The sequence below is a fragment of the Xenopus laevis genome, chromosome 2L (assembly GCF_017654675.1).
Source record: "Xenopus laevis strain J_2021 chromosome 2L, Xenopus_laevis_v10.1, whole genome shotgun sequence".
NCBI lineage: Eukaryota > Metazoa > Chordata > Amphibia > Anura > Pipidae > Xenopus > Xenopus laevis.
Genome location: NC_054373.1, coordinates 89,493,923 through 89,506,523, shown reverse-complemented (window position 1 = coordinate 89,506,523; position 12,601 = coordinate 89,493,923). Strand labels below are relative to the sequence as shown.

The 12,601-nt window shown below is 38.9% G+C and overlaps 1 protein-coding gene across 1 annotated transcript; it reads left to right on the top strand.

Moving 5' to 3' along the window:
* The first annotated feature begins 262 nt into the window (after window positions 1-262).
* Window positions 263-12,285, top strand: eva1b.L (eva-1 homolog B L homeolog). Its single transcript, XM_018246730.2, has 3 exons — window positions 263-534; window positions 8,233-8,316; window positions 9,499-12,285. Exons 2-3 carry the CDS (start codon window positions 8,250-8,252, stop codon window positions 9,924-9,926), a joined length of 495 nt encoding a protein of 164 aa, XP_018102219.1. The 5' UTR covers window positions 263-534; window positions 8,233-8,249; the 3' UTR covers window positions 9,927-12,285.
* Window positions 12,286-12,601: the final 316 nt, after the last annotated feature.

Below are 12,601 nucleotides of genomic sequence, written 5' to 3'. Positions count from 1 at the left end.
ACAACTAATGGCATATTAGTAGAGTATCAAGGCAACAATCACTAACAAACAAGTGAGACTGGTTAAGAGTGAATATGGATGCTATTGTGCATACTGTTGTACTTAGGAAGTTGGGGGGCATTCATTTGGGATGTTTGTGTGGCACTGTTGATGGGAAAAGGTAAATGAGAGGAGGGGGCGGCTGTGCGGTTTGGAAAGCCCAGTTAGCTGGCTTCTACTAGCTCAGTTCCTGCAGCCAGGAGTTTATGGCCCAAATACATCTGGAGAGGAGGGGGGTGAGATAGAGGCAGAGGGAGGGCTGTGCTTTCAGTACTCTCAGAGTTGCGCTCAGAGCACTTGGAACACACACTGCTTGTTACACACTCATCTCGGACTGGAAGAGTCCATGGCTGCTGCATTGCCCTGCAAACACTGCTACACAAAGAGATAGCCCACCATGAAGAGAGGCAAGATCTGTACAGAGGAAAACTAAATGGGATTTGCAGCTTTGCAGTGATAACTTCACAGATACACCCTGCAGTTCACTTTCGCTGGGTGAGTACTACTACTGCATATGTATAGAGAGGTGGAGCTATCCTGCACACAAACCTATATCAATAGTTCTGTAAGCTAATTTTTTACAATATTCTAATTAAAAACATAAAATTGAGAAGAAACCTTTATTTTAAAGAAGCATTTTTTCCAGTTTTTGTTCAGGGATTAGAAGTTTGTCTTGCTGACACTATTTCTGTGCATGAAATGGAATCAACTGGAACCAACATTACATATAGCAAATCTGGCACTGTATCTGTCATTCATAAGGCAACAGGATGAATGAGAAACAGAAGTATTCTGAATGGCGGAAAAAGTTGTGCACATGTCTAATCCCAGTATCCAAATCAATTGGTACAATGTTATATTTGTGTTTGGATGTATGTATGGTTATGTATTCCTTTCTGAAGGACCTCGAACCATTCTTAAACATGTGACTTTGTAGCCTCAACTTTATTGCAACCAGAAGAAATGTGAATCATATGAAGTATGTTAGTGATAGTGTGACCTGCCACATTTAGTATAATGAAATCTTTTAGTGGATAGGTGCAGCTAACAATTACCTAGTAGATAGGGACTCCTTTACATTGACTACTATTCAAGAACAAATAAGCGTTATAGGTTCCATTTTCATCAAGCTGGCAGTTCACACCATTGAGATGGTAGTTCACGATACAATTAAACATCCCCATAGCATACCTAGCACTATTTTAGTGGTTCTGGAACTGCAGCAGTGATACAGTGATTCATCAACTATGGAATTATCTTAATTCTATACAGTTGTGTATGTTTATAAACTCTCTCTCTCTCTCTCTCTCTCTCTCTCTCTCTCTCTCTCTCTCTCTCTCTCTCTCTCTCTCTCTCTCTCTAACATAGTAATTTAGGTTGAAAAAAACCCCATCTAAGTGTGAGGCTGTAGGGGTTGTTTTTGTCCCCTCTCAGTCATTGCAGTGTTATGGTTTTCCAGCACTTGGTTCGTGACAGATAGCAGCTGTACTATGCCAGGAAAGGAAAAGGGTGACGCCCAGCTGTCAGGGCATACATCCCAGCATACATCCACCCAGGATTTCCAAACAGCTGCAGGGGGTGAAAAGACACTATTGTCACACAAGGAAGCACTTCACACCCATTTCATCAGCTGATCAACTCATTCACAAATAGTTTTGAAGTGGTTGCTCCCCTCGGGAGGTCAAATCATCAAAGGATGCCACATTTCCTAATGCTTGTATGAGATGTGTAAGGGGTGTTGTATGTAATCCAACACAAATCAACCAGTTGGAAATCCCTGCCATGTATCATTATGATTTTATTTTAAATTTGGCTTCATGGAATAGAACTCTATAGTTTTGTTGCATTCTTTCAGTTGTAAATTACCGTTTGGGTAAGGTGTCAGAGTGCTAAAAGGGTGATATTTGGTGCTGTGCTGCAGTGTTTCTCCTTGTATATGCCTTATGGTTTCACTTACTATGCACCTGGCTAACACTGGAATCTGAGAAGGGCAGAAGTTTGTCTTAAACAATCCAGGCACAGTTGGAATGATACTCACAGAAGACTTTTAATGGGCTGCACTTACACTTCTTGAGAGTGCTGCATGCAACAAAGTGCACTGAGTTCCTGAAGGCACATGGTGAAAAGAACCTGTTATTAAAGCCAGTGTACAACCAGGAGTGTTGTGTGGCAGTACAGTACATTATTGTGTGTGGCCGTATGGAGCACAGCCAAACACATGCTTCTACTAGTACTAGAGATTTTAAAAGTGACTGTGGAACAAAAAACTGCCATTTTCTGCACTGTATCACAGCTGTAAAAGAGGACTGCTGTCAGGGGCGATACAGCTGGCCAATAGCGATGTGCGGGTCGCGAAAAACTCAACCGACACGTAAAACATTAACAAAAACCTGTCCATAACCTGCAAAATGTTGCCATTGTAGGACCCGCACCCAAACCCATACACGTGTCCTCTCAATGTGAACTCTACTTCTGTGTGCACCTCTGATTCCAAGACATGGAATCTTAAGGGTGCCTGGGCAAAACCACAATGAGGAGTGTGGTTCTGTGACATAGTTAAAGCATCTGTCTTTTCTACCACATACTAGCTATAAATGTCTTTCTTGAATTTGGAATCTCCTTTCTCTCATCCCAGGACATAAATATGTTGCTCCTGGAAAACAAATTAGTGCACAAGTTTTAGCACACATGTTTTTTCCTGCTTCTGTGTTGGATTGGCTTCACTCCTGGGGCATACTATCAGATGTCTCCTGCAGGATATCTAGCCTGTGACCTTACAACTATAACCGAACTGCAGACCCCAGGATCCCTTTTGGTGTTGCACTTAATATTGTCCCTTAAAAACAGTGCGTAGGCTACTTCTGTGCTTTACTCCTTAGAAGCCCTTATTGCGAGGGGAATGCATCAAACCTATGTGTGATTTGCAATTGTTGTGAAGAACTATTCAGTGGAGGCATGCATGTTATGCTATCTGAATAGAGACACTCATGAGAAAGACATTAGCAAATCATGTTTGTAAACTAAATATAATTATTTCAAATTAATATGGTCATATTTCCCTTGAGCAAAACAAAATTGAATGAGTTCATAAGTGAGCATTTGCAAACTTGGCAAGGTTTGTGCACCAGACTCTCGAAACGAAACAATTCTACCTTATTGGAATGTCACCCTTGATCTCTTCAATATCCATAGTAAATCTGAGCGTGTTCTAAGACTTGCGGGATGTTTATATAACCAGCAAGAAAGCTAAGCTTGAAGATATGACAGGAGAAAAAAAAAGATGTCCAGGACAGATGATATAGAGAGGGTTAGCAAGTGAAAGACTAGGGGGAGGGAGAGAAGAGGTAGGAAAACACAGGAAAAGTAGTGTGCCAAAATAAGCTTTGAAGCAGGGAGGTTGAGCTATAGTGAAAATGAGGACATATTATATTTACATCAACATATAAGGGCTGATTTATCAAGAGTTCGCTGTAGCTCTATATTTAGGAAGAAATAATTTCTCCGATATTCTCATTTTTTCTTGTCTGTTTTTACTCACACAAAAACATTTCAGAAGCTCCGACATCCCAAGATCAATTTAAGGCAATAGGCACAATATATGGGCAAAAATATGTTGACAGGAGACCCCTTCTAATTATTGAAAGTGCCTATTTAAGCTTAAATATTCATTGCTGACGCAGGTGCCACTGCATAATTAATTGTTTTTCACCATTCTGTGCTTCCCACTGTTGTTGTAACAGGGAAGGCTCATTCCTGTTTCCTGCACACAGACCTGGTCTCAACCCAACTAACATCTGTAAATTGGATGCCAACTGAGAGCCAGGCCTGAGTCCAAAAACAGTGACCAACCTTCAACGTATGAAGGGAATCAAATTCCACCAACAATGTGTCAACGTTGAAAATATTCTTAGAAAAGTATAGGGTAAATGCTGCAGCAAAGAGAGCACCAGTAAGTTGTTGGACAGTGCAGACATACATTTGGCTATGTGTACAAATGTAAACTATGTAATGGTGCAGAAAATGCAATATCAAGCATTTACATTTTCTTAAAGAATACACTTTAAATGATGATGCTTGAATACAATGTAAACATGGTCCTAATTCAATAAAGAATTCCCCGGAACACAGGGGATATTAATAATAATAATAATAATATGCCATTCCCTTTTATAATACCCAAGAAAACACAACAGTCCCAATAACAGTGGTGCCAGCTCCATTAATAATGTCCCTAGAAGCCATGGCTGGATAGATACAGTGCCAGTTCTAATGCTGCTGGCTCAGATCACAGGGGAGAATAATTAGAGTGCAGATCCTGCTGGCAGTGTGCATGGGCTGGCTCAGTCAGGGTACACAAACACACTCTTATACACACATATAGGCTTATGAAGGCACTTCAACAAAAGCAGATGTAACAGGCACATTTCCACAGGTAGAGAAATTGTGACAATGCCTAGCAAGTACACAATACAAAATTCTATAGCATAACACCCATCATTTTGGAAAATGAAAGAGGAACAAAAATTATGGCCACACCCCTTATTACCATGTCTATTTTACAAAATTTGGTAGGTTATGAAAGTTTGAACACATTTCTGTGGTTTTTATGTGCTAATACGCTTTTGCTTATGAAGGTGTATTGCCCTTTAAACGGCGAGTCTAAGTTCTCCCAAGAGACCTGCTTATCTCCGATTGTTACAAAAGTATCTAAGTATCTATTCTGGGCTCTCTGCCAAAAGCCAATTAAGTTAGAAACTTTGCATCTTTTTTTGGCTGTTCAGTGCAGGAGATCAAAGAGAAAGTCAGTACATTTTAGTAACAAACCCGGGCTGTCAAAATCAGGACTGTCCCGTGAAAAACTGGACAGTTGGGAGTTATGCTATAGATAGCACGCAAGAAGATCTGGGTCAGGTCCAGAGACACAAATCCAGACATAGATCTACTAAGTAAAACACACAGGCTTTTATTGATAATAAACTTTAGTGCTATTATCTTATTCCAAGCCTGTTGCCTGCAGAATCAGCTCATCTTCCTCATCTTCATTAATTCCTGGTACAGCTGCACAGTGATTGGCTAGACTGCTGGGTGAATCCCTCTAGCCTGTCCAATCGACATTCATCTGTACCAGAACTTAGACACTGAGATTGTATCTGCCTTCAGCAGGCTTGAAACAACTCTTCAGTTCAGGTCAGAGACTCCAAAGGGGAACAAGTGCCCTCCCTTGACCCTATTTGTGGATGCTCCTGGCAATAACAATAGATGTGGTCAGTGACCCCAATTTTATAGCTGGAAAGTCAAAAGAAGGCAAATAATTCAGAAACAAATAATGAAGACCAATTGAAAAGTTGCTTAGAAGTGGCCATTCTATAACATACTAAAAGTTAACTAAAAGGTTAACCGCCTCTTTAAAAAGGCTCATTATGTCAAAGACACAAGAGAATGGAGGTCCCTGCCCTGTAGTGCATACAATCTAAATTAATATATATTCCTTTTGGAACAAGGGATGCTGTGATGGTGCAGGGGATATAGAAGTGTTTGGTGCAGTCTCCAGTTTCCAGAAGGGAATAGAGTACAGCAGGCTAAATTGGGGTACTTGATGGTCCACTGGTTAACTGGTGGCCCGTCTGACCTTCCATCTTGACATGACAGGAGGAGAATAACCTCTGGGGTAATTGCACCTTTGCAACCTGGTCATCTCTGTGTTCTGTTAAATTGTACAAATTCCAATTTACTGACCTGTTGACTCATTCAGTTATCCTGAAAATATGTGTTGCCAATTGATGGCCCCTAAAGGTTTCTGTACATAGTGCTTTTCTACGTCACTAACAATTTCCAATACCAGACTGTATCCTCAGATATCAGACATGGCTAATTTGACTGAGACTGCTAACATGGCTTCAGGGGAATATTTACTGCACAGATGTGTTTGTTTATGGGAGTGTCTGTGAATGTCCTGGAAGGAAGTTACATGGAGGATGTATTTTCGGACATGTCTGCGGAAACTGGGTCACTGGCAGGGATGTTGGACAGTAACAAAAATACATTTTAGATATAACTTTACCCAGCAGAGCACAGAACCACTCCTATCCAACAAACCATCTTCCTGCTGAGCAGTCATTTATATATCATATAGCCATGTTGCAATGTCCTTCCTGCCACTTCATAGGATTTTTATTTTATATTTTGTAACATAACTTTTCTGTGGGACAACTTATTTTTATTTAATGTTGTTAGCTCAATTGATCAGTATTAGTATGTTTGATGTATATACCCTTCCATTGTACAGAGCTGGGGAGTATATTGGTGCTTCATAAATACTTCTTACTTGGTAATAAGAGTAGTAGTCCCATGATGCTACATCACAGATTTGTATCTATGAAATGAATTAATTTAATTAAAATTTGCTTTAAAAAGTTGTGTTTCTGGTCACTTTATTGAAAATGTATCCAAAAACCCCATTAGTCCCACCCATCAGTTCCACTTCCTACCCGCTGAATAGTCTGGCTGTGCAGGGGAGCCGACGGCACTGTAGGATCAATCAGCAGCTAGGCTGACCTGATAGGGAACTGCAGCCTGTCTTTGCTTGTGTGACTGCAGGGCTGTGATTGGCTGTCCCCCTCCTACTCTGCTTCTGGCAGGTACTGTTAGAACACGCCCACCCCTTATTTGAAACACAGACAGCGACTAGAGACCATCTATGGGGAGCTCAAATAAAAGGGCTATTTTTGAAGATAATATTAATTTACAGCCAAAAGTAAAACCAGCACCATATAGTATACATTATTGCCTACAAAATTAGGGGTGGGGGTTTCATTAATCCAATATGTCTTTTTTAAATAGGTTATTAGTTGGGAAAAAGAGCAAATTAACTGCCACCCCAATACCTTTTTACTGTACATGTTACAGCTTAGTAAAATTATCGACCATTGAATGAAAAGGGAAACTAGATCCACCTTAATGGTATTTCAGGCAGTAAATTATTAAAGGGGAAGTGTACCTTCCTAAAACTTTTTTTCAGATTTTTGCATCACAAAAAAATTACTTTTTTTGATTTGCCTTTTACTTTCTATATTTTACTGCTCTTCTAAAATGTAGTTTTTAAAAATGATTTTCACTTTCTCCCCCTTATATACATTTAGTAAGCCAGTAGACATTATAAAGTGTCAACATTTGATTTATTTGTTGATTCATTTCTCAGAAGCATCAGAGAAATGCTGACTAATGTGGCAAACTGTCATAGTTGCTCTGTGATATTTTTAAATCTCATAGAACATGATCAGTTGGGGCTGCAGCTGCTGGGACATTTATCAACTAATTTATCAAATTTAAACAGTTGAGATCATCTGTAACAAAGCTTACTGCACGCAACTGGGATGCAACCCATTAATCTTCCAAACTTTCATTTTATTCCATGTTTCATTTTCTTTATTCATTTTCATTTATATTAGAGAATTGGTAAATAAATATGAATCCCCTTTTAAGAAGTAGCTTACTGGTGCTGTAGCTTAATAGAACTGACTTTCTAAAAGCACCAGTACAGCTTTTTATCCTGTATAGATATTAAATATAGATATTTATTCTGACGACATGAATAGCAGCTCAAATTTTTTGTATTTAAATGAAAATATGAAGATAGCGTTGTGTACCAAATCCTTTATTCAAGTTGGACTGGCCTAGATTACACTTGGATTTCATACACCCCAATATAAATGAAACAGTTCTAAATCACAGCCCCCGAAAGGTACAGGACTAATAAGAGACATTGGGTAGCTGCCTAAATGTTTCTGGTTTCCATTTTTAAATATAGAAAGATATGATATTTACCAGTCGTCTCCTAACACAATCTCTTCATCATTACTTCTTTCCACAACCTTTAAATTGCAGGTGGCAACCCTACCAGAGGAAGTGGAAAACATAATCCCAAAATATTATACTTGAAACATTTCTAAGACTTATATAGTGGCTATCATTTTTCAAGACTTCATGTTGGACTGTGTTGTGGTGCCCAAAGAGCAGGCTCAACAATGAAACTTATAGAGATGCAGAAAATACATTTCTAAACTGTTTGTGCCTTGAGATTTTTCTTTTAATACAATACATTGCAATATATATTTTTTAAAGAACTACATATATATTTCTCTTTATATGTTGAGCTGATATCCTACATCTGTTTTTCTTCTTCTTCTCTTCAAGAATTCCCTTCGGAGACAATGGATACTTACAAAAGAGAGATGGAAATCCTAAGCAATAGCATTGCAGCATATGCTCACATTCGAGGTATGGAATTATTTAGAATGAGATTTATAGTATGTTACGTTAAAAAAATAACCTGTTAACAGTTCAGTTAATGCCTGAAAATGTGTGACATTGAATATAGTCATGGTGGAATTGTAACAGACCCGTCCTCTCATACGTCACACAGACAGACTATGTGGCAATAGTTTGGAAAAGGCGCTTTCATGTTTCAGCAATAAAATGTCCCCATGCACAAAGTAAGATACATGCAGAATTGATTTGTAGAGATGGAAGTGTAAGATGTTTAAGGGGTCATTTATTAAAATCCGAATGTTAAAATCTCCAAAAACTCGAGTTATTTTCACAAGAAAACTCGAATTTTTTTAGATTTATTATACTCCAATGCTGCAAAAAGGCAGAATCTGAAAATCCGCCATCTCAGACCTGTCGAGGTCCTGTATAAGTCATTGGGAGAGGCACCTATATCAATTAGACATTTTCGTGGTCTGCGCTGGTGGTTTAGCCCCGAAAATTAAATTTTTTTTGGTTTTTGGGCAAAAACTAGAAAAATTAGAGCAATTTGAGTTTTTCTGTGAGCCAATTAAATCAAATTTTTTAAATAATAAATAAGCAAAACTTGGGCATGGGAGTTTGGTTGTGGTTTTTTAAAATAAATATGAGTTAAATTCAGATATTAGTAAAGAACTCCCTTAATGTTCTGCACAGCCATTATTTCCACACAATTGTACACATGTGGGAAGAATGGGAAAGCTTAGTGCAAGCTAAGTTATCACCCAATATCAGTGCCCAACTTTTTACATGTGAATTGAAGCAAATTCTATTAACTGTGTCCCAACATCTAGTGCGTTCGTTTTCAGTTCAAACCCCAACCTTTGGCTAAGACTTCCTTGAAGGCCTAACCTTTAGTCAGGTCCCCCTTAGCTTAATTAGCCTTCAAGCTGGCTTTGTTCAGTATCTAGGAAAGCAAATTCCTATTCTCCCCAGTTCTTACCCTAACTGGGAGGAACCCACCTGCCACTTCTCCAACCACTCCTCCCACAAGAGAGGTCAACTCCAAAGTTTGGGAACATCATACCTAGAGGAAACCCTTCCTAGATTTGTAGAAGGTAAATACTGTTTTAGCAGCAAAGAGTGGACCAACTTCTTTTAAATAGTTATATTAAAGAAAGTGCTTTTTGTCTAAAGTGATGTCTTTTCTTGCAGCTAACCCTGCATCTTTTGGCCTCTACTTTGTCCTTGGCGTCTGCTTTGGGCTGATTATAACGCTTTGTCTGCTTGTTATCCGAATCTCCTGTAAGCCTCGGACCCCAAGCATTCCTCCCAAACCAAAAAAGTCACCTCCTAAAGATTGTGTGAAGGAGCCTCTGTCTGTGGTAGGAGATGAGGAGGACCCAGAAAGTGATGACAATGAGGAAACCTTCATCCTCAATCCTGTAACAGTGGCACCATTGAACAACCAGTCTTCAGCCGATGGAACTCTGACAGTGAATGTTTTCACATCGGCAGAAGAATTGGAGAGAGCCCAAAGGTTGGAAGAAAGAGAAAGGATTATCCGTGAGATCTGGCGTAATGGGCAGCCTGATATACTTGGCACAGGAACTGGCACTATAGGCCGTGTACATTACTATTAATGGACAAAGGGGAACGTTATCTACATTTTGTTAACTGTGGTGCCAGATAGCATGATGCTCTGGTTTACTAAAATGGCATAAGCTACATACATCATCAATTACCATTTCTGGTAATCTGTGAGCCAGTAGTTGGTTTTTACTAATAGTAAAATCATAAGTGGTGCAGCTGTCTTACCTGGATGGTGCTTTAGTAAATCTAGATGAATTAGACAAACTAGTTGCCTTTTTGACTGAAGAGCTGTCAATTCTGGCTTCATGGACTGTGTGAGAAACAACCACATTCGCACAGGACTTACGTTGATCAAGTGTCTTTGTTGAGAAGACAGAGGTTCAGACTTGTACTTAACTGGTTTGGCCAAGTATTCATAAGCAGGGAAACATCAGGGATAGTCGCTATTTGGTCAGACTAGATTTGTAACTTGGTTGGAATTGGTACTCAGGTCAGACCTTTTTGTGCATCTCACTGGAATTTATTTGTATCAGTGGCCAACTGGGCTTGCACTCTCGCTGGTGTCTCCATTATTTGTTTTGCTAACTGTGAGTGTAAAACCTTGTGAAGCTTCATGGGCCTGTAGTTATCCTGTCTGCACCTAGCAGGAAGTTTAACAAACAATGATGCTGACCTTTGAAGTAGCAGATAGCTGGAGGAGGAGGATGCTTTGAGTTATGCTTCATACTAGGACCAGTAACACCAACAAAACAAAAATTCTAAATTGTTTATTTGAATTGTTACTCGTGATCTCTAGCCTGTACATGTAGAAATTAATTCTTTACAGCAGAATTACTGGTGTTTTTACTATCTGGCATTCCAGAGTCTGTTGTGCTCAATGAATATTTAGGTATTGCGTATCCATAACTTTAGTCTAGATGTCCCACAGAAAGAAAACCGTTTTTAAATAAAAACACTGACCAATTGTAAAAATGTTATAACATTTGCAAATATGCATACTAAGAGAAAACTATGTGTAAATGAATACCAGATATTTTCTAGTGTTACTGGCTCATAAAATGGTTAGATTGTATGCCTTTTCTGATAGGCCCAGAGAATATCTTCCTTGGCCAGTTAATTCTGTTTGAAATAACATACATTTCTAAATACAGAATACGCTTACTGTACTGTAGGTGTGTGAATGGTACAGCATTCTCTTTGCTAGAAAAACAAAATCATACAATCTGCCATACTCACATTTTAGAATGGTCCAGTGTAGGAAGCAAGGCATCATTTTTTTCTTGATGCCTGGACCAAGACTTGAATTGAGTTAAGGGAGGGGGTAGGTATTTAACTCTCAAAATATACTGGATTCTGTTTGATAAGAATATATGTGCCTTATAAGGATAGCCCCTTTCTCTTGGCACATTATAAGTTTTATCCCAGAAGCAGCAGAGTGCTAAGGCTAACTTTTCTGAACCGGTTAACACATATGAGTTTTAGGACTTTCTGGCCCCATAATTTAAGAACATCTGTTTTTATTTCTGTTCCCCCGCAGTGTGGGAATACTGGTGCTCTAAATTTCATTCCTGAATCTCCCCTGAGGATAGAGAGAACATTCCACATTAACATTAAACACTGCCACACGAGAAAATGCAGGAAGTGAAGTTTTTTCACTTAATTTAAACTGCTGGAGTGTGTGTTTTTGTAAATAGGGCATTGCTTGGATAGTTCAAACAGTGAGGTCAGAAAAGTGTAACTTCTGTTATTTCTGTGTGTGTGGGGAAACTATTAGCATGGGTATGAACATAATGGAAGAGGTTTCTTTCCATGTAGTCTATGTTATAGACATATGTGTTCCACTGCTTTTGGGGGTATATGGGATATTTGTTCACTGCGTGTCTATGGCAAACATAGAAAACATTCAGCTTGTACTATGTTTCTGCCTCTGGCACAGCTACCTGGAGTGCCTATCCATTATGCACCTCTGTGCAATAGAATGTATTCAGAAGAGGTCATTGGAAAGTGATTTTCTGTTCATTAAATGGAGGTGAGGTGATTGCTAAGGGGCCTATTTATTATGTTGTGTAAAAGGCAATTTGCAGAAAAAACTGTGAAAAAAGATGTGTAAAATAAATGGCGAATTTTTCAAGGTGTGTTTTATTTTACCCCATGCGAATTCCTGATTTGCCGCCGTTATTTTACACTGCTTCAGGCCTTTGTATAAAAAAAAGACACAATTTTCCCGCCGTTTTTTACATGGCGATGTGTGGCAAATTACTCCGCCGTTTTTTACATAGCATAATAAATATGTCCCTTAAAGCGTCCTAATGTTTGTGCTTGTGTGATGGAATTACCATCATGTTTGTATATAAAAGAGAGTTGTAGGAGGTTCTTTTTTTCTCTCATTAAAGTAGGTGAGTGATGTTGTGTCTGTATATTAAGAAGAGATAATTGCTTTGTAAATCAGTTAGACATTCAATTTTTTTGTAAGAAGAAATTGAGATATATGTTTCCTGATGCTTTTGTGTTAGGAGATGGGGTGGGTATACATATGTTTTTGACAGCTCAACCCGCAGTCCTGGGTTTGTTACTGAAATGTCCCGACTTTCTCTTTGCTCCCCTGCACTGAAAAGCCAGAAATAGATACAAGGTTTCTAACTTAATTGGCTTTTGGCAGAGAGCCCAGAATAGATACCAATTAAGATAACAATAGATAACAATTTAAGATAAGCAAAGAAGCAAT